The following is a 23,110-nucleotide window of genomic DNA, read 5'->3' as shown; positions in this document are numbered from 1 at the left end:
AATCTGGATATACGAGCATAACAAATACATGTTATTTCCTTTATGTGTGTATTCATATTTTTTACAAAAAATAATATTAAACATGAGGAAATAAACATTATTTATAACAAAAAAGAAAAACAATTTATTAAAAAAAGAAATATATATTAATAAATGAAAAAAACAAACAAAAAAAAAAAAAAAAAAAAAAAAACAATATATATGGATACAAAAAATATGAAATAGAAGTATTTAAAATTAATTAAAGTATTTAATTGATTTTTTCTTAATTTTTTTGCCTTTTTTCTTTTTCATGACTATTACAGCACAATTGTTTCCTGTTTGTATCTATAAATGAAAAAAAAAAAAAATATATATATATATATATATATAATATTACACCAAATATAAGTATAATATAATAATATTGTTTTAGTACACTTATAAGAATCGCTATACAATGAAATTTCGAAATATTAAAATAACATTATAAAAATATTATATAAATTTGTATAACTTTTGAACTACTTACTTGTTTTACCAAGAAATCTGATTTTTTAATATTCACAATATTATATGAATGTTTATGATTATGTTTGTTAGTAAAAAATATAGGATGATTATATTCAAAGAAATCAATATAATCATTATAACCTAATATTTCCAAACTATTGTCATCATATACTAAAAATATGTTATTTTGACTAATTGATACATTTTTTATTGTTTTGTTGTTATTCAAATTGATTTTAACAAAAGGTGAAGATGCATATGCAATGTGATGAAAATGATTTGGAAAATAATATTTTATGTCACCAGCAATATAAACATTATTATATATATCAATTAAGCATGTAACAATATTACTGCAAACAATTTTTTTTATTATTATAAATTGTTTTGGTGAAACACCTTGACATTTTGAATTAGATTGATTCAGATTCAGATTCATATTATCATCTTTATTATTTATTATGTTAAATTTATTCTTAAATAAGGTAAGAGGGTTGTTTTGAATGTATGATACATCATTGTTATGATTAATATGAACTTTATTTTTATGTATATAGTACAAATAATAATTATATTTATATAAATATAGGAAATTGTTAAAGTTGTAATAAAAAAAATTATTACTTATTCTGGTAAACGTGTATATACTTTGATTAATATTATTGACACATAAATTATTATTTGTATCCCTACCACATACATAAATACACATATAATTTTCTAATATTTCATCTATCATATGATAAATGCGTGATGTATCGGAACGAGAATATGCAGAATTTATGATTTTGTATTCATCAAATGATTTGTCACCCCAATTTACAATTGAAGTTGTATAATTTTTAACATCATATATATCGTTTCTATAAAAATGTTCACTGTCTTCACTCGTTGAACTAAAATAATATTCTGGATACGTTAAATTTAATTTTGACTTCAATTTCGTACTTTCTAAATGTTTATAATTTTCTAAACAAGTAATATTTTTTATTATATATTTGTAATATTTATCATAAATACTTTTTTTGAAGCATGTTATTACGGTATTAGCCTCACCACACGAAACATTTGCCACCATTTGAATACTGTTCAAGAAAATAGTCATGTACTTTTTCTTTATAAATAAAAATAAGAAAATAATTAATTTAATGTTAATACATACAGTTTCTTCCTTATCAATGTATTCATATATTTGTGGGTTAATCATTTCATTTTCTTTCATTAGTTTTACAAACTTATTTGGATCTTCAATATTAAGTAGATCAATTTTTTTGGATGATTTAGTATATTCATCTTCATTTTTATTAGTATATTTTTCATCGTTCATTTTTTTATTAAAAATGTCATCTTTATATTTATTATAATTTTCATTTGAAGAAAAATATGAATTCTTATGAGTATTATTATTGGCATTATATTCATTTTCATTTATTTCCTGTCCTAAATAATTTTGAAAGTTCTTATATTTCTCATTATAAAAATTGTAATCGTAAAAATTCATTCCGTATATGTATGGATTTATATTAATATTATTAGGAATATTTGTATATATATTTATATCATTTCTAAAAATGTTCATATACATATTTACTATTTCACCTTTTATAAACGATTCAAGATAATCATAAACTCTTGTATAATCACTATTATTATTATTATTAGTAGTAGTAGTAGTAATAGTAGTATTACTACTACTAGAATTTTTTAATTTCGCATTTTGTGCTCCTACGTTTTTTTCCCCACAATTTTTATTTATATTCTCATTCTTAATGTGGCGATCATTATTTTGACTCGTTGGAACACTATTAAAATCATAATTTGAATTTATTAACGTTTCTTTTTCATATTTTTCTTCATTTTCATTGGATTTATTATTAACATATTTGTCATTTGTATTATTTGTTATTTTTTTTTTTACTCTATAGGATAAATTAAATACACAAACTTGAATGGGTATAAGAACTAAATTGTTGTTAACTTTTTTCTTTTTAATTTTATTTGTTGCATTTAAATTAGAAGACAATTTTAATTTTCTGTTATTAAGGAATATTTCGTCATTAGTTATGTTATAATAATTTTGCATTGGGTTTTTTACACTGAAACTAATTTTTTTCTTACAAAATAAAATTTTATTTTTGTTATATCTATTTTTCATACTTTCAAGTTTTTTCCTGTCTAACAAATTAAGGTAATATTCTTCCGAAGAACTTGAAGATAAGAAATCATTTGTTTTATTCTTTCTACTTTCTCTTTTTTCATTTTTTTTTATTTTATAATTAGTATCTGAATCACTATCTGATTTTGGTAATTTATTATGAATATCAAAGTATATATTTTCAAAGGGTGTGGATGTTTGACCTAATTTTTGTTCACCCCACATAAATATGGAACCATTTGAATATGCACAAACATGATTATTACCACAAAAAATGGAATTAATGGGAACGTAAATTTTTTGTACACTTATCGTTACATTGTCAACATTTATGTTTTCAAAATTGAGCATGTGTTCTGATGTATAAATATTATCTGTTTTTAATGTCGCTAAAACATCATCTTTAAAATGTTTATTTGGAATTACGAAATTATTTGAATTAACAGATTTACAATCCGCCTCATTACATTTAATAAAGGATTCTTTTATATTATTTTGAACTTTTATATTTTTATTATAAATATTTTTTTTAATTGCTTCTTGTAATAAAGAATTATACAATATATTTTCATTACACATACTATTTGTTTTTTCGATACCTTTTATTGATATTTCAGTTTTGTAACTTGTATGTATTTGTAACTTTTCAAAATCATATAAAAAGAAATAACCTGGATCAATTAATGTAGGCACATATCTATTAATGGTATCACCAGTTCCTAAACATCCATATTTATTATTTCCCCATGCATATACATGACCAAAATTGTTTATTGATATAATAAAATCTGAACCGTTATAAATATCAATAAATTTTATTCTATTTTTAATATCATGTATAAAATTATAAATAAACTTAAAATTATTTACATTATTTTCCATTAACAGTTTATCAACTTTTCCTCCTGATGACATCGTGCTACTATTCTTATAATAACCTTTACTAGTTTTTCCATACTCAGATTCTTCTAAATATCTTTGTGAATTTTCATATTCATCATTATTCTTTTTTTCTCCGTGTATATTTTTTTCTTGATATTTTAAGTTTGCATTGTTTTTTTCTTTATAATAATCATACGAAAGTTTTTTACAATATTTGTTCATAATTTTTACGGAAGAAATGTAGTTTGGAAGAATATGTGTTAAATACTGATTATCATATGATGAATAGTATAATATGCTGTTATATATATTAATATCATCTATAGACACCTTTTTTAGAGAATAACTTTTTTTTTGTACATAGAAAGATTTATGTTCATCATTATTTAATAAAATATTAATACTTAAATTTTTATTTATTTCTTCTATATCACTAACTTTAATATATGTAGCATCACTGTCATCACTATCAATAGATGAATGTATGTCACTTTCACAAGAACTAAAATTATCATATATCATATTTATGGATACACCCATAGTATTTGCACATGCTTTTTTATATATTGTATCGTCATTGTTTCTATCAAATTCAGAAAAATTATCATTTTGAAAAATTAAACGTTTTAAAAATTTTGTAGTTCCATTATATGATAACGATTTTTCAAATAGGACATTATCACTATCACCAGATGAACTATTGTAATCAAGGTATTCCTTTTCCTCTTTTTTAATTTTTTTTAATTTTAAATTCATAAAGAATTTATCTATTTTTATTTTGTCATGTGTTTTTTTTGATGTACAATGTACATTTCCTCCTAAATAATTATCTTTTGATTTTACCCTTTTAAAATACAATTCACTTTTTGATCCAAGAAATGTATTATTACCACCAATATATAAATTATGTTTTTTATCAATTAATGAAATCATGCCTTCATTCATACATATTTTTTTAATCTTAATTGGAAGTAGTTGCAAATTATTCGTAAACCAAAAATCGTTACCTTGTTTTATACTCTTTTTATTTTTATCATATCCAAGTGAACCAATAGTTGGAGATAACTTTAGATAAGAAGGTTTCCCAATAGCCAGAGTTCCATTTTCATTATTTCCAAATGTGTAGGCATAATAATTTTTACTTAATTTACTCTTAAACGCTTCCAATATCATTTTATAATATTTATTATAATTTATAACAATTTTTTTAAAGTTGCAATATTTAAAATGGTAATAACCAATATTGTTGCAATTATTTAATTTTTTGTTCATTTTATTAATAAATATTAAGTTATATAATAATATGTTACAAATGTCTTTTTTATCAATGTATCCATAATGCATTGTTTTATTATTTTTAATTTTTCTATGTTTATTTTCTTCATTATAAAAATTATTTGTTGACATTCGGGAATTTAAAAAATACGTATTATTTTCTTGTTCCATTTCATTTATTTCATGTTCGTTTTCATCTTCACATTCTTCTCCAGGTTTGCTTTTTTTATATAATTCTTCTTTGACTTGTTCATTTTCCTTAATTATAGTATTTCCAATATCTACAAGATTGGAATCTTTCATTTCTGTATACTCTTTATTATTATAAAAAGTATTAGTTTCTATTTGTTCTTTTTCCCGTTCAGAATAATATAAAAATGATTTATCAATGTCTTCATTTATATGAACTTCTGGAACATTTACATTTTCAGTTGTAGGATATAATGCTAAATAACTGTTATTTATATTTATTAATAAGTTTTCATCTGGTATTTTATCTTTTAAATTAACAGTATTCATTAAAAATGAATTAACAACATTTTCATCTTTCTTTATAAAATCCATTCCGTTACTATTCTTTCTAAAATGCTTTTCTTTATTATAATGGTTATTTACATTATCAGTTGTCTTAATCTTTTTCTTTTCTTGTATGCATTGTTTCAAAAGTTTTTTTATATTTATAAACAAATAATTCAAAGGTACTAAATATATATTATTGTTAAATTTTATATAATTATTTTTAATTGAACGAAGTATTTCTAAAAGCATCCATATTTCATATTTCTGTTTTAGCCATATATTATTTATGGATGTGATATCGTCTTCACTAAATAAACTATCATTTTCCTTATCCTCATAATTGATATTATTACGCATTTTATTGTCCATCATATATTTTTTAGGTTCGATATTATATGTTTTATTCTTCATGTTATAAGCTTCATTTTCAATATTTTCATTTTTACAATAAATCTTATTATTATTATTGTTATTATTGTTATTATTATTATTGTTATTATTGTTATCATTGTTATTGTTGTTATTATTATTGTTATTATCATTATTTTCTGTACATAATTGTTGGTCTTTATCATAATTATTATTCTTAAACAACTTTATTCCCCTTTTTTGAACACTTTCATAAAATTTTCCCATATTTAATTTGGATAATACAGTTAAACAATATAAAATATATGTAACATATACCAAAAATGGATGAGAGTTTAAGGAACACATTGGATTGCCAAAAAAAAATAAAAGAAGAAGAAATACTTTTTTAAAGTATTTTAGGGCTCTGTTTATATTCACCAAAACTAATGATATATACCCTTTTATAAAAAAATAATATATAAATACAAAGAAATTATTTTTGGTTGATAATATAATATTCTTAAATGATTTTAACATGTTTAATATTATTGCGATGTTGTATATTATAGATGATTTCATCATATTTACAGGCTTCTTTTTATTCTTTACCTTGAAAAATGGAACTATTCGTAAAACAATTTTAAAAAAAAATTCCATTAAATACATATTATAATCATTATTTAATAAAATTATTCTTAGTTTGTCTTTATGAATATTATTCCAATTTGTATTATTTTCATATATAATCTCCATATCACTTTCAGTTGCACTTTCGGATTCTATACTAGTATGTATATCTGTTTTGTTTTCTGTTTCATATTCTAAATCGTCAGATGTTTCATAATTGAATTTGTTACATGGAGAAATATTCATTTTGTTATACGATTCAATATTCATTTTGTTATACGATTCAATATTCATTTTGTTATATGATCCAATATTCATTTTGTTATACGATTCTATATTCATTTTGTTATACGATCCAGTATTCATTTTGTTATACATTTCATTATTCGTTTCAGATTTCATTTCGAAGAAATTTCTTCTGCTTGCATAATCATATGGGTTCATAAAAATATCCTTCGAAAATGATGAATGTTTTAACACTTCATCAGAACTCTTTTTATCACCTTGTAATATGACATTGTTAGTATTTTCTACAAAATTTGTACTATTCATAATTTTATTATATATACCTTCTGGATGTTTCTTTTTTTTATTATTTTGTTTATATATTTTATATTTATCTGTTTTAATAAAAATAAAGAAAAATATGTTTATTAAATAAACTTTTATATCATATGTTAAGAGATTAAAATTTTCTTTCAAAAAAATTGGAAGAATAATTAATAAATGAGGATAGTGCACTTCTATGATATATAAGAGACAATCAAAAATACCATTTTCCATTATATTTGGTTGATTCGATAATTGTAAACAAGTACTTGCTTTAAAAATATTATAATATTCTAATAGTATACTTGATTCTCTTAAATATTCATTTGTTTTTTCACAATAATCTAATGTATTCTGCATAATTATATTTATATTATTTAATTTGTTGTTTTTTTCTATTTTATTCGAATATTCTATATCTTGACTTGAATAGCTTGTACTACGCAATGTCTGATACTCACTTACTTCACAAATTCTTTTATTCCAAAATTGGTATATGAAATTAAGAAAATGTGAAAAAATAATTATGAAAAAATCAGCATTCGTATCATTATTTTTATGATTACTATGATTATTATTATTATTATTATTATTATAATGATTTTGTTTGAAATTAAAAAGATTGTTATATGTAGAATAAGTTAATATATTATCTGAAGCCTGTTCAATATTATGAAATGTATATAAATTTGGATATGAATTAAAATTCAATTTAATCACAAGGTTTATAAAATTCTTATATTTATTGTGTTCTGTTTTATAATGAAAACATTTATATATTTGTCTATTTATTTTTTTATTTTTAAAAAGACGTAAGGAATCATTTGATATATTAAAATCAAAATTGTCGTTTATCCATTGAATACTTTCTTTCTCATCCATTTTAAAATCAATTTCATCATAATAATTTTCTTCTAATTCGTTCAGAGTTATTGAATTTGATAATTCGAAATTATTAGAACAAGGATTCCACATTTTTTTATTAAAAGAAAAGAAATTATTTAACATAGGTAAGGGTAACTTATAAAGTTCACAAAAAAGGTAGAAAGGTATATTCATACCACATATATGATTTAAACACATAGCTAGAATAAATTTATATTTTCTTACTTTCTTTATAAGTTTAAACAAATTTAAATATTGGACATTTAATGGGATATATTGCAAAACAAAGCTTAAGGATACAAATAAATTAAAATAAATTGACTTTAAAAAATTCAAATTTATATCATCATTTATCTGAGGAAACTTCTTATTAGAAAAGAAAAAGTAACATATTACACTGAATACATTTTCATAAGAATAATTTAATTCTGTTATAAAAAATTCACATATATTTCTACATATAATAGATAATAATATACATGTGCAAAATACTAAAATTCGTCTTACATAAAACTTCTTTTTATTACAATAATTAAATTTTTGTTTTTTAAAAGAATCGAGAACGTAACTTTTATTTGGATTATTATTATTAAAAAAATTTACAAGTTCTGCATGGACACTATATTTTTTGTAAATATTTATATAATTATCATATAATACCCAAAAAAACATATTGAAATTTATTTCATAATTATTTAATAATTGTAATAAATTATGAATACTTAAAAAATTATTTAATTTCAATTCTTTTACAGCTTCTACTATTATTTTGTTTAATAACAAATAAAAATAATTTATGAAGATATCTCTATGGATTTCATATATATTATAAATAAAAAAATATTTAAGATTTTTCGTTTCATTATCATTCTTATTATAGTGGTAGTTATCATCCTTTATATTTTCGTTCATTCCATATTTATTGTCATATTCATTTTTTTCAGATTCTTTCAAACATTTATCATTACTGTTATTTGATTTATTACAATTAATATTTTGATTACTATTATTATAATTATTATTGTCATTTTTATTATTAGAATCATTAAGCTTATTCTCCGTTTTAACATTTTTTAAATCTTCTAACATTTTCCAATATATAAGCAAGTTATTTCGATTAATATAAATATCATTAAAATACGGGATAATTATATATCTATTGTGACGAAATAATTCATTATTTCTACTCATTTTTTTCTCATCATAGAAATAAGTAAACATATTAAAGTACTGATTAAACAAGCATATGATATCATTAAAAGCCGATGAATTTTCATTATTCTTATTCTTTTTATCAAGTTTTACAGAAAAGGCACAATCTTTATTTAAATATAATTTCCTTAGACATATATTTAAATTTGTATTTTCAATGAAACTAATAAAATTCTTCGTACGAATAAAATAAGGAGATGAAAAAGAGTTTCTAATATCAATAACAATTTTGCTTTTAATCCATTTATAATAATACACAGTTTCTTTATTTTGCATTTGTTTGTTTAATGAAATATATTTCACATACATTTTATTATTCTTATGTATATTTAATATTTTAATCATATTATTAATATATATAAAATTATGATTCGTGGGTACAGCACAATGTATTTTTGAAACATCATCATGATTATTAATATTTCGATTAAAACATTTTTTGAAACTAAAAAAATCTGAACAATTAAGGAAATGAAAAAAGAAATGATAAAAAAGTAAATAAAAGTTGTTACATACAGGAACAAAAAGGAAGCAAAGTCCTTTAAATTTATAAACAAATATATATGGGCATAAATAATAACAACTATTATTTTCTTTTATATAATTTAGATAATCTATAATAAAATCATATAATTTTACGTCTATTATTTTTATATAAATATTATTATATTTATATCCAATATCGAAAGGATTTTCACTATTAGATTTATATGTGCTAAAATTATTATTAAAGATAATATTATCATTATTATTATTATTATTATTGTTGTTCTTGTTGTTGTTTGTTTTTTTCTTATTTTTAGAATCATCTTCATCATTTTCTTGATTCATATTATTCATTTGGTTGTTAACATTATTTGTACAATTTTCTGAATTTAATGTAGATGAAACATTAATTATTAATGATTTAATATCCATATTATTATTATAATAATTATTATTATCTTCTTTAGTACTAATATATTTTTCCTCACTAAAATTTGAAATATGCCTTAATGAAGAAATGTTAATACCACTACTTAACATAGTATAATGTTCTAATTTTTTGGAACCTCTTTTTTTTAAAAGTTCATTAGGAAGTGATAATATATTATTTTTTTTTTCTTTACAGTATTCATAATTTACCTTTTTCAATTGAGTATCAAAATAATCATAAAATAATTTTGTAAATTCTATACATTTCTTTTCAAAATGTTTTTTTAGTTTTTTTATTTTATTATATATTTTTAATACATCACATAAAAGAAATAAAACAATTTCAACAAAATGAATTTTTTCAAAATATAAAGGAATATGTATATTTGTTAAATTATTATTCGGAATACAATCATTAGGATCAATAATATATAAATTTTCTAAAATTATATCACAATTACAATTCATAGAATTAAGAAATATATTATCTTCTGGAATTCCACCTTTATTCATAAAATTAACTAGCAATCTTTTGGGTATATATATATAATAACATCTATTATAATTTAAATGCAAAAATATTAAGTCTATTATATATTTAAAATTTTCATTTTTATCTAAGGTAATATTATATTCTATTTTCCCTACACATTTAGTTCCATCCTCTTTATCATTATCTTTTACATTTACATTTTCAATATCTTTATATTTTACTTTTCCCTTTTCAATATCTTTATATTTTACATTTCCCTTTTCAATATCTTTATATTTTACATTTCCCTTTTCAATATCTTTATATTTTACATTTCCCTTTTCAATATCTTTATATTTTACATTTCCCTTTCCATCATCTTTTTGTAATGAATCACTTTTTTCATTATTCGTATATGTACTAAGTATTAGTTTTTTTTTCCCTTCATATACTTTATACATATTAAAAGAAATATGTATATATTTCATATTAACAAAATTACACATTTCACCAATTGGTTTGTGTTGTATAAATATTTTTAAAGAATCATTAAAAAAATTTTGATTTATTTGTTCATCATCTTCATCATTATTAATATTATTTAGATCATCATCATTATTTTGTTCTATTTCTTCTTCATAATTTTCAATATCTATTTCATCATCAATAGAATTTTTTTCTTTATTATGTTGTGACTTTCCTTTACTTTTTGAATTTATTTTCTTCATATTTTCATTCTCGGGAATATTGTTCATTTTATTTCTATTATAAAGTGCTAAATGTTTTTCATATTCATAACGATTATTGTTACTAACATCATCATTATCATATTCATCGTTATCATAACAATTATAATTATTATAATAATTATAATCAGTATATATATCATCATTATTTTCTGCAGGTGCATCCCTAATACATATTGTCTTACCATACATTTTTACTTTATTTAAAAATTCGTTCATGTTTTTTTTTTTAGTAGTAAAATTATATAGTTTTAATAATTCTTCTGTTTGTTCTCTATATTTCATTTCTTCAAATATATTCATTAAGGTCGGATTCTCATAAATATTATCAAAATTTAAGCTATCTTTACTAAACAATAATTCACTTTCTCCATTTCTATAAAAAACATTAAACGAATCATCTTTTTGATCAAGTTCCGTACTTTTATTTGTTCTTATATTAACACTTTTATAAAAACTTTCATTTTCTGTATAACTTCCCTTGTAATGAAATTTGTTTTTTGTTCCCTTTGATACTATATATTTCTTTTTTCTTTCATTCTTATTTAATGCATGGGTATCACCTTTTCTTGGATGTGTTCTGGAATGATTAGGTATTTTTCGATATAATGGTGTAGTCTTTGTTCTAATTATTTCTTTATCCTTAAATTCAAATGTATCATGTGATTTATGAAGAATAAGTTTTTCCATATCAAAAGGAACAAATATGTCATGTACCCCTATGAAAAATGGTTTTATTAAATTATTTCCTGCATTAATTTTTTCATTATTTTTTATATTTTTTCCCACACCCTTCTCATCCCATATGGTATTTATTTCATTATCATTGTGTTCATCATTTACATTTTTATCAGATGAAATATGTTCATTCTTTTCTGAACAATTCATATCAGTTTGTTTTTTAAATGTTTTATCACTACTTTTGGATTTAAATGAATAATCAATACTTTCTATTTGTGTGTAACTTACATTTGTTTTGTACTCATTTTTATTTTTATCATATGATTCTTCAAAAGTATTTGCTGATGATATATAACATATTTCTTTGTTTCTCATGGTTTTTAAAACATTAACAACATGTATAAAATTATCTTTCATAGTTTCAATTAGTTCATAATCTTTTTTGGTTTTAATTTTTTTCTTCACATAAATGTATTTACTGCTTCCTCTTTTATTATTTTCATCTTCTATATTGTTAATTTTTTTTTTTTTTATGGTATATAACTTTACGTAGTTATCTATATTATCATCTATATTGTATTCAAAATTTTCTTGCATAAGATTATACAAATCAATTCTAAAAAAACCTATACTATTTAAATCAAAGGAAATATTATCCACTTTTTTACAATCTGAATTATATGAATAGCTTTTTTTTAATTCATATGTATTTTGTACATTTTCTTCATGTTCGTTATGTGTACTACTATTATTTTCTTTTCTCACATTCTTTTTATAAAATTTCAGATTAAATTTGAATTTCTTCTCATTCTGTTTATTTTTTTTCTTCTTAGTCAATGGTGTATTCATTTGATCACTAGATTTACTGTTATTATATAAGAGTTCCTTTTTTTTTTTTTTTTTTTTTTTTTTTTTTTTTTCCTTTTGTTCTTTTTCTTTTTCCTTTTCCTTTTCCTTTTCCTTTTCTTGCTCGATTATTGTATTAATTATTCTGTAGCTAGTTTGCATATAAGTTGAATTTTCGAATAAGACAAAACAAAATATCATCATATTATTTTTTATGTGATAATTTGAATTACCTATATTTAAAATACTTTTTATATATTTATTTTGACAAATATAATGTGAATTTATAAAATTATCATTAATATAAGAATTCTGTATGGTTTTATGTGAACATTCGTAAATTTTTTTTTTTTTTTTTTTTTTTTCTTTTTTATCCATCATTTCGTTTGATGAAAAAAGAGTATGCATTTTTTTTGGTGAAGTATTATACATATTTAAGAATTCACTAATACATTTAGAGAATCGTAATGGACTTTGATTTATATTAATAATTGTATTATATAATATATGTTCTTTAATCTGTTCATCAGAACTAAGACATAAAGAAATAAATAAATAACTTTTATAAATATCTTGTAAACATGAGGAATATTTAATTTCTTCATTATTGGATTTTGTTAAAAACTCATTTTTTATTTGTGATTTGTCTTCATTAAAAAATAATTTCTTTATATGATTAGTAATTTGTCCCTTATTATATATATTAAAATAATTATTTATAAAAAACATAACACTAAATATATTATATAAAATACATTTCATTTTATAATTATTTTTTAAAATATATAAACACAGCATATTACATATTTTAAAATTCTCAAATACATTACAATGTAAATTATTTTTACAAAAACTCTCAATTTTTTTAAAACGATTTTTTATTAAATATATCATATTCTTTCTATCTCTTAATGTATTACTTATATTCTTTTTCTTAAAATGTAATAAACTATTCGATCTTTCTTTTACTACCTTTACTGTACTCATCTTTTTATTACTCCCATTTTTTTTTTCTGTATATTCATAATTTTCCTTAGTATCATCATGTACTTCAAAATATAAATGTAAGCAAATGTTTTCCAGTATATATTTCATACGTACAAAATTATATATGTTAAGAATGATATTTATTTGTTCCGAGAAACTTACAAATTTTGTATCTTCACGAACAAAATAATTATAATAATTACTATGTTGGAAGTTCAATATGTTGTTATAATAATCATTGTTTATCTTTTTAAATAACTTTAATAAAAAATTCAAAACATCGATATTGTAATCTTCACTTAAACCAATTAAAGCATTCTTCACTTTCTTCCTCTGGAGAGTCCTCACAATATAATACTTAAACTCATCTTTATTTTCGAGTTTTCTTTTTAAAACTAAAAAAAAAAATAAATAAATGAATAAATAAATATATATAAATATATATATAATATAATATAATAATAAGAAAACACTTTTACATACACAAAATAGACATGGTCTTATACATATTTATTTACATTTACCTTCATATATAACAAAAGCTTTTGGGCAAAACAAAAGTTTATCCTTTTCAATAAAATTACATATTAAGTTTTCATATAATTCATTAGTATTATTTTTATTAACACTAAAGTGAGAAGAATAGGACTTGCAATTACCCATTTTTATTTAATTCAAATTATAGCATTCTTTTTATGTTATTATTTTTTACAATTTTTAAAATTGCTATATATACAACATATATATATTATATATATATATATATATATATATATATACATATCTATATTTTGATAGAATGTTATAAATTTTATTTTTGTTTTAATTTTATTTTGTGCCTTTTTTTTTTTTTTCTTTCTTTCTTTCTTTCTTTCTTTTTTCTTCTTGTGCTTGGCTCTTTTTAATATTTACATTATTGTTATTTTAAAATAGATTCTTTTATATTTTTAACACTTTAGTTTTTTCTGTTTGTTCTTCTTATTACACATTTAAAATTAACATGTTCCATAACATTTATATATAGATAATAAATTTAGTACAAACAATAAGGTATTTTTTTTTTTTTTTTTTTTTATTTCATTTCATAATAATATAAATAAATAAATGAATAAAAGAGTTATCTTATGTTACATAAATTTATTACATTTTTTATAGAGAAATCTTCAAAATAAAATAAATAAAACAAAACAAAAAAAAAGTACAATGAAAGAAAAAATACAACCAACATGCAAATAAATACACATATGGTATAATTATATATAATACATATATAATATATAATACATATATATATATATATTATATATATATATATAATTTATATACAAGGCAGGATTATACATATAAATATACTTAATTACAGTAAGCTTTTATTATAAAACATTAAAAGTGTCCTTTTAAGATGAAATAATACAATATAGAACAATATTTTAACTTAAAAACATATTAGAGAAATATATATATATATATATATATATATATATATATATATTTTTTTTTTTTTTCTTAATATAAAAATTCTATTGAAATTTATACATTTTTGTAAATATACATACATACATATATATATACATATATTTATGTGTAAAGAAAATAACCATTATTTAAAGTTATAATAAAATTAAATACAATTGAAAATTGTACTTTGTTTTTTATAAATACATACGTAATTTATATATAAATTAAGTTTCACAAAATGTATATATATATATATATATATATAATAAATAAGGTCAGTTGAAAATTAAAAAAAAAAAAAAAAAAAAAAAAAAAAAGTTTTTATTATTTTATTATTATATATATATTTTTTTAAAATATTAAAAACGATGATGTGATTTTTTTAAAGAAAATAAATTTGTATATATATCATAAAAAAAAAAAAAAAAAAAAAAAAAAATTCCCATATAAATATTAAATATATATATATTATATTATATATATATATATAATATATAAAAAATAAAAAAATTATATATTATTATCAAAGATATTTTAATTATATATTTCAAAATGTATATAAATAAATGTGTTTACATTTTATTTATGCGTAATCATAAAAAAAAATATATTTATATTAAAAATATTATGTATTATCATTGTGTATAAATATACTATAAATATAAATCGTAAATATGGGTAAAGCAAAATGTATATTCTTTTTATACATTCTTAGAAGAGCTTTTTTTTTTCTTTTTTTTTTTTTTATTATCCTATATTTTAAATAATATAATATAATATTATATTGTATTATTTTATTTTTCCTTTTTCTTCATTTTTTTTAATTATTATTATCTATATTAAATTAATTGAATATTTATATAATATTTAAAATAATTCTAACAAATGAAAATTTTGAATTGTGAAAAAAGATATGAATTTTTTTTCCTAATTCTTAGGGATAAAAAAAAAAAAAAAAAAAAAATACATATATATATATATATAACATGTAATAACATATAAATATATATATATATATTATATTAAACTTATTGTAATATATATATAATATATATATACAATACTATATGTGTGAATATATATATATATATTATTAATTACTTTAGTTTTTATTTAATAAATTATTTAAAAAAAAGAAAAGAAAAGAAATCTGTTCATATATTGTTATCTTCAACTTTGTTATTATTATAATCTTCGTTTGTGTAAAAATTCACAGCCAGCGTTTTCATTCTTTTAACTGTATCATTGCTCTTTTGAATAAAATACTACAAAAAAAAAAAAAAAAAAAAAAAAAAAAATATACACACACACATATATATATATATATATATATATACAATGTATTATACACATGGAACATAATACTTACGTATAAGAAGAATTCAAAATGCTTTTTTGAATAGCAACACATAATACATTCTGCATTTAATCTCATAACAATGTTGTGTAAATTGCTCAAATAACAAAAAATTATTACTGTTAATTTATCAATTTTATCATGAAATATTATTTTATTAGTAACTTTTAAGCATTCTATTAATATTTTTTTCTCCACTGTTGTCAAAAGGGTGTTTACATGATTAATTTTCTAAATTAAAAACAAAACAAAATATATATATATATATATATATATGTATGTATGTATGTATGTATATGTGAACAACGTGATATTACTAATGTACACATAGTTTAATACATATTTTTTTTCTTACGAAGAAGGGAATAAAATTTTCTGTGTGACTATTCAACTCCTTGACATGTTCAATTGTTAAAATTGGTTTTTGAAAATAGTTAGACATATTTATATACTTTGTATGTGCATTATAATTTTTTTTGATAAGAAATGTTTTACCATATTTTTCATTAAAGAAATTATAAAATTTGGTAAACTTCACATTTTTAAAGAATCCTTTTATAACCATATTTTTTTTATTACATACAGAAAAGGATGTATTTTTTTTTATATAATCAATCATATCTATATAGTATGAATCTTTTTCATTACTTATATAGGTTTCTGAATAATGAATTTTTTCTATACATTCACAAAAAGGGAATGAGTAAAATTGCTCCTTGTTGTTATGTATATGTTTTGAATTTTTATCCTTTTCATATTTTATATGTTTATTATTTGTATCATTACTTTTGTCATATTTATCACTACATGTAATATTATATTTATAATCATATACATGGTTATGTGTATCCTTTTGTTTTACTTTTTTTACAAATTTGCTAAGATATAGATGTGAAAAAGATAAATAATTATTACATAATAAACACTTTTGCCTAAATTCTAAAATTTCTGCATATTTTTCAAATAACAAAATCATGTCTTTATAATGTAATTTTTTTATCTTATTCTTATTAATATATTCAATTATATATTCCTTTTTCTTTTTCTTGTATTCATTTTTTTTATTATTTATAAAATTTACATATTCATCTATATTTATTAATTTTTTATTTATATGTCCAATATAGTTATATAAATTATTATTTGAAGAATAATTCTTCTTTACATTATTCTTATTATTATATTCATTCTTATTATTATATTCATTCTTATTATTATATTCATTCTCATTATTATATTCATTCTCATTATTATAGCTATTTATATGTTTTCCTTCTTTTTCTTCCACAATGTGATCACTAGTACATGTATTATTTATTTCATTCTGAATTTCATTAAATATATTTTCTATGTAAAGACTATTGTAATCATTTGATATATCATAGGAAGAAGTGTTTAAATTATATGGTTTTGTCATCTAAGAAATATTATAATGATATAAAATATAAAAGCAAATCATTTATATCTACAGATAATATAAATAAATAAATACATACATATATACATACATATATATATATATATATATATATATATATATATTATATCACTATATTTTCATAGAAGATTGGAATAAGTTACATAATTTAAACTTTTCTTTTTTTTAATTTTTCTTTTATCATTTCTATAAAAAGTTATATAAGATCCTTTTTTAATATATTTATTTTCCAACAAGCCTATTTAAAAAAATTTGGAAAATGACTTTTTTCAAAAACGTTATATAACAATTTTCATCTCAAAAAAAAAAGAAAAAAATATCTATATCTATATATATATATATATATATATATATAATATTTAATCAACTAATTATATCAATTTATGTTATCTTATATAATCTCTATGTTCATTTATTTCTATTTTATTTATATTCATTCATTTAAACTTTGGGTAATTCATATGGAGAACATATGTTTTTAATACTTAGGAAAAATAAATCAAATTAAAGAAAATGGATTTATTTTAGAAATAAAAAAAACATACATAAAAATAAGTACTTCTGGAAATATATACATATGTATATATATATATGTATATATATATATATATATTATATACATATATTTACCTATAATATTTTCAATCACATCTTTTTTTTTTTTTTTTTTTTTTTTACCAATATGCATAAAAAAAATATAATATGTATAATACATATAATATATAAAATACTAACATAATGTAACTTTTTATTATTTTTTTTTTTTTTTTTTTCCCCCTAAAATGTATTAAATAAAAAAAGCAAAAGTATATAATAATAAAGTATATATAAAATGCATTTTTGAAGTAACAAATTTGATTTTCATTTTGATTATATAATGAAAAATAAGAAGGAAATGTTTAATAAAAAAAAATATATATATATATTATATTTATATGGATTTTAATATATATATATTATTTTAAATGGGGAAACACAAGCATAGTAAAGATAAGCTATACATTTTACAATCAGAATATCGAAGAGATGCTGAGATAAAAAAAAAGAAATTAAAATCCCGAGGTTCCTCATTTCTGCCTTTCAACTACTGGTGAGTACTTCAATAAAATATATATAATTTATATATATATATATATATATATATATATATATATGTATATATATTTGAAATTATTTTTTTTCTTATTTATTCATTTTTGAATAAAATATTTTAATTGCTAAGTTAATTCAAATATATAATAAAAATGTGAATGAAATTGAAAACATACAACATGATATTATTATATGTAATATAAAATATACATATATATATATATATTATATATATATATATTTTTTTTTTTTTTTTTTTTTTTCTTCACCTTACAGTTGTATAAGTTTAAGGCCTTTCAGTGAACCATATTGTGATGAAGACGGAAGATTATATGATAAGAAAAGTGTCTTAGAAGAAATGAGTAAAGATGAAAAGGATAGGAGAATTAAACATTCTATAGATATAAAGAAATTAATTAAAGCCAATTTTTATAAACATAATAATGAATATATTTGTCCTATTACTCGAAAATATTTTAATAAACATACGAAAATTATTTTGAATAGAAAAACTGGTAATGTTTATTCATCTGAAATATATAAATTATTTCATAATAAAAATGAAATGTTTGACCCAATAACTCATGATAAAATAAGTAAAGAAGATTTTATTGTATTACAAGATCCTTTAAATAATAAAACGAGTTATGTAGCTAGCCATTTAAATGATAGAGATCAAGAAGACAATGAAAAAAAAAAAAAAAATATTTTTGCTCCGTCTATTCAAGACAATGGTGCAATTATGAGTATATTAAAAGAAATGGAAGAAGCAAAAAAAGAAAAAAGAAAAAAAGAACAAGAAGAAGAAGAAGAAAAAAAAAAAAAAGTATATGGAATATTACAAGATTATAATAGTGATAGTAATGAAAGTGAACATTCTAATGAAAAAAAAAAGATGTTAAAAAATAAAAAAGATGAATATAATAAAAATATTCATTCTACAAATTATGATAGTGATAGCAGTGAAAATGAAATCAAAATAAAATGTACAAATTATAGTGATAATAAATTAGCACAAAGTGTTACATCTACTATATCTAATGTAACTTATGAAAATTCTTTTATTTATCTTTCAGAAAATCAAGTTCATGATATAATATATGAAAAGATAAAAACAAATAAAAAAAATAGTTATATAAGACTAATTACTGATGTAGGTATGTTAAATATAGAATTATATACTCATATTTATCCTAAACTTTGTCATAATTTCTTATATTTATGTGAATATAAATATTATAACAAATCAGATATTTTTAAAAAACAAGATGATAAAAATATTGTTTATTTTGGTTCAAGTAAAAAAAATGTACATGCAGCAGCTTCTGGATTTTATTGGAGAAAAAAATTAAAAAAATATAAATTAAGAAATAAATTAAATGATGAAAAAAGGATACAAAAATTTAAGGAAACATTAATGAATGAAAATAGTGATAATGATAGTGATATAGCAATCAAATATATAAAATATAATGATCATAGACAAATTCAAAAAAATAATACTTTTGGAAATGTATATTTCTATAAATATTATAACCAAAAATATTCTAATATGTTTTATATATCTGTATCTGAAAATTATGTAAGTCCCGACATATGTATAGGAAAAGGTAAAATTGAAAATAAAATTGAACTTTTTTTTTTTTTTTTCTTTTTTTTCATAATGAAAATGGAAGAAAAGAAAGGGCTTTTGTATATGTCGAATTAATATATATTATGTATAAAATTATGTATTTCGAATAATTTAAAAAAAAAAAATTTATATTATATATATATATATGTATATTTTATTTTATTTTTTATTTTTTTTTTTTTTTCGCTAGTTGTTGGGGGAAGTGATACATTAAATAAATTAAAAAATTTAGATACGTCATCAAATTCTCAGGTAATATACATAATAAGAAAATATAATACATATATATATATATATATATATATATATATATATATATACATATGTATATATAATGAAAAGACTTTAGTTATATACATAAACATGAAAATGATTATGGAGTAAATAACAAAATTCAGCGTATGTACATACTAATATATAATAACAATAATTAAAAATAATAAATACACATAATAATAATATTACATATTTTTATTATATATATTTAAATATATATATATATATATATTTTTTTTTTTTTTTTGTTTACCTACTTGTAGGAACAATATAGTTTGAATGAATGTATTATTTACACTAATCCATTTAAGGATGTTATAAAAGAAATGAAGGAAAATATAAAAACTGATAAAAAGGTAAAAAATGAAAAGGAAGATATTGAAACTTTTATTGATGATAAAAATTATACAGAAAATAAAAATGACAATATTGGTAAATATATAAAATGGAAGGATATAAACAAAAATAATGAACCTATTGATAAAGAAGAATATAATAGTAAATCAAAATTAAATTTAAAAAATAAAGAATCTTTTTCTAAACCCAGTAAAATGGACTTTTCATGTTGGTAATGAATAATGTAAAAGAACGTTATATATGTAGAAAAAAAAAATAAAACAAAAATTAAAATAAAATAAAAATAAATAAAATAAAATAAAAAAAAAATTATATTTATAATTAAAAAGGTAACAGAGCAATGTTTAAACATATTATATATATATATATGTAAATTTCTCTTTCTTTACATATATATTTTATTTTTTTATAGTGTATAAAACGTCTAAAATTTTTTTTTCTAAATTTTTGTATTTTCATATATTGTTATAGCAATATTTTGTTTTTCTTTTATATAATATATATATATTTATTTATTTATTTATAAATATATATATATATATTTTTTTTTTTATTTAATTTTTAAAAATTTATATGGAAAAATTGTTTTACCTTAAATATTTTCTTTATATAAAATTATATGTTGTTCTTTTATATATTTGTACATATTTATATATATTGTTTTATATTAGATTCTAATTAAAATATATATATATATATATATTTACAAATATATTTTTTTTCAGTAAAAGAGAAGAAAAAGTGAATTATAAAGATGTTATATATAAATTAATATAAAATTATTATATATATATATATATATATATAATATATTATTAATATATTTATATATATATAATAAAAAGAAGAAGGAATATATATTTATATTTTATATTATATATATTATATATAATATATATTTTATATATATATATATATATATATATAATATTATATACAATGATTTTAAAATAAAATTTTTTATTGAACACAAAAATTTTAGAAATTTCTGATATATATAAAAAAAAAAATATTTATATATAAATATTGAATGAAATTTTGTTTTAATTATATTACCAAAAAGAATGTGCGAAGAAAAAATTTTTTTTTTCTTTTTTTAAAAGTTACATTTTTCTTTTTTGGTGATAATAAAAATTTGATAATGATATTTTTATTATATTTTGACAATTAAAAAAAATAAAATAAAAATAAAATAAAATAAATAATTAAATATAATATAAATATAATATAAATATATAAAAATACGTTGAAATTAAAGATATAGTATTTTGAAATATATTTGAAAGTTGATATTTGTTATAAAATTGACAATTTTTTTTTTTTTTTTTTTTTTTTTTTTCTTTTATTAAAATTTGAAAATTTTGAATATGCATAATTATAAAAATATATTAATGTTGTAAAATTAAATTGATAATGATTAATTAGTATGCGTATTCAAAAAAAAAAAAAAAAAAAAAAAAAAAATTAAATTTTTAGAAGTAGACCAAATTGAATCAATCATCTATATATTAAATATAAAAGTCCGAAATAAGAAAAAGAAAATATATTATAAAATAGTAATTTTAAAATATTAACCAAATTAAACAACAACAGTAATAAATAGAACAAATAAAGTATTTATAAAAATAAGAAAAATTATATATATATATATATATTTATATATATATTTTTTTTTTTTTAATTATTCCGTTTTAGTTATGGACAATCATAACAAAAAAAAAAAAGAAAAATAACAAACAAGAAAAAAGTAAACAGTGGAGTATATTATTTTTTTTGTATAGAAGAAAAGAAATAATATATTATTAAAATTAAATTCAAAATAAACATAAATTAATAAATAAATAAATAAAGAAGGAAAAAAAAAAAAAAAATATAATATAATATAATATAATATAATATAATAAT

General features: G+C 18.3%; 3 protein-coding genes across 3 annotated transcripts; 1 reads left to right on the top strand and 2 right to left on the bottom strand.

Moving 5' to 3' along the window:
* Nucleotides 1-237: 237 nt before the first annotated feature.
* On the bottom strand, nucleotides 238-14,257 carry PF3D7_0930800 (conserved Plasmodium membrane protein, unknown function; the record flags this gene model as incomplete). The annotated part of the gene is made up of 3 exons (XM_024473210.1): nucleotides 238-327; nucleotides 512-13,989; nucleotides 14,119-14,257. The coding sequence occupies 3 exons, from the start codon at nucleotides 14,255-14,257 to the stop codon at nucleotides 238-240; spliced, it is 13,707 nt and encodes a 4,568-aa protein (XP_024328967.1).
* Nucleotides 14,258-16,206: 1,949 nt separating this feature from the next.
* Nucleotides 16,207-17,826, bottom strand: PF3D7_0930700 (conserved Plasmodium protein, unknown function; the record flags this gene model as incomplete). Its single annotated transcript, XM_001352138.1, has 3 exons — nucleotides 16,207-16,317; nucleotides 16,422-16,640; nucleotides 16,765-17,826. 3 exons carry the CDS (start codon nucleotides 17,824-17,826, stop codon nucleotides 16,207-16,209), a joined length of 1,392 nt encoding a protein of 463 aa, XP_001352174.1.
* Nucleotides 17,827-18,812: 986 nt separating this feature from the next.
* On the top strand, nucleotides 18,813-21,420 carry PF3D7_0930600.1 (peptidyl-prolyl cis-trans isomerase; the record flags this gene model as incomplete). Its single annotated transcript, XM_001352137.1, has 4 exons — nucleotides 18,813-18,937; nucleotides 19,216-20,549; nucleotides 20,763-20,824; nucleotides 21,112-21,420. 4 exons carry the CDS (start codon nucleotides 18,813-18,815, stop codon nucleotides 21,418-21,420), a joined length of 1,830 nt encoding a protein of 609 aa, XP_001352173.1.
* Between the last annotated feature and the right edge of the window lie 1,690 nt (nucleotides 21,421-23,110).

The sequence above is a fragment of the Plasmodium falciparum genome, assembly GCF_000002765.6.
Source record: "Plasmodium falciparum 3D7 genome assembly, chromosome: 9".
Taxonomy (NCBI): Eukaryota; Apicomplexa; class Aconoidasida; order Haemosporida; family Plasmodiidae; genus Plasmodium; species Plasmodium falciparum.
Note: the sequence above shows the minus strand (reverse complement) of the source record. Positions and strands in the feature narration are given on the sequence as shown.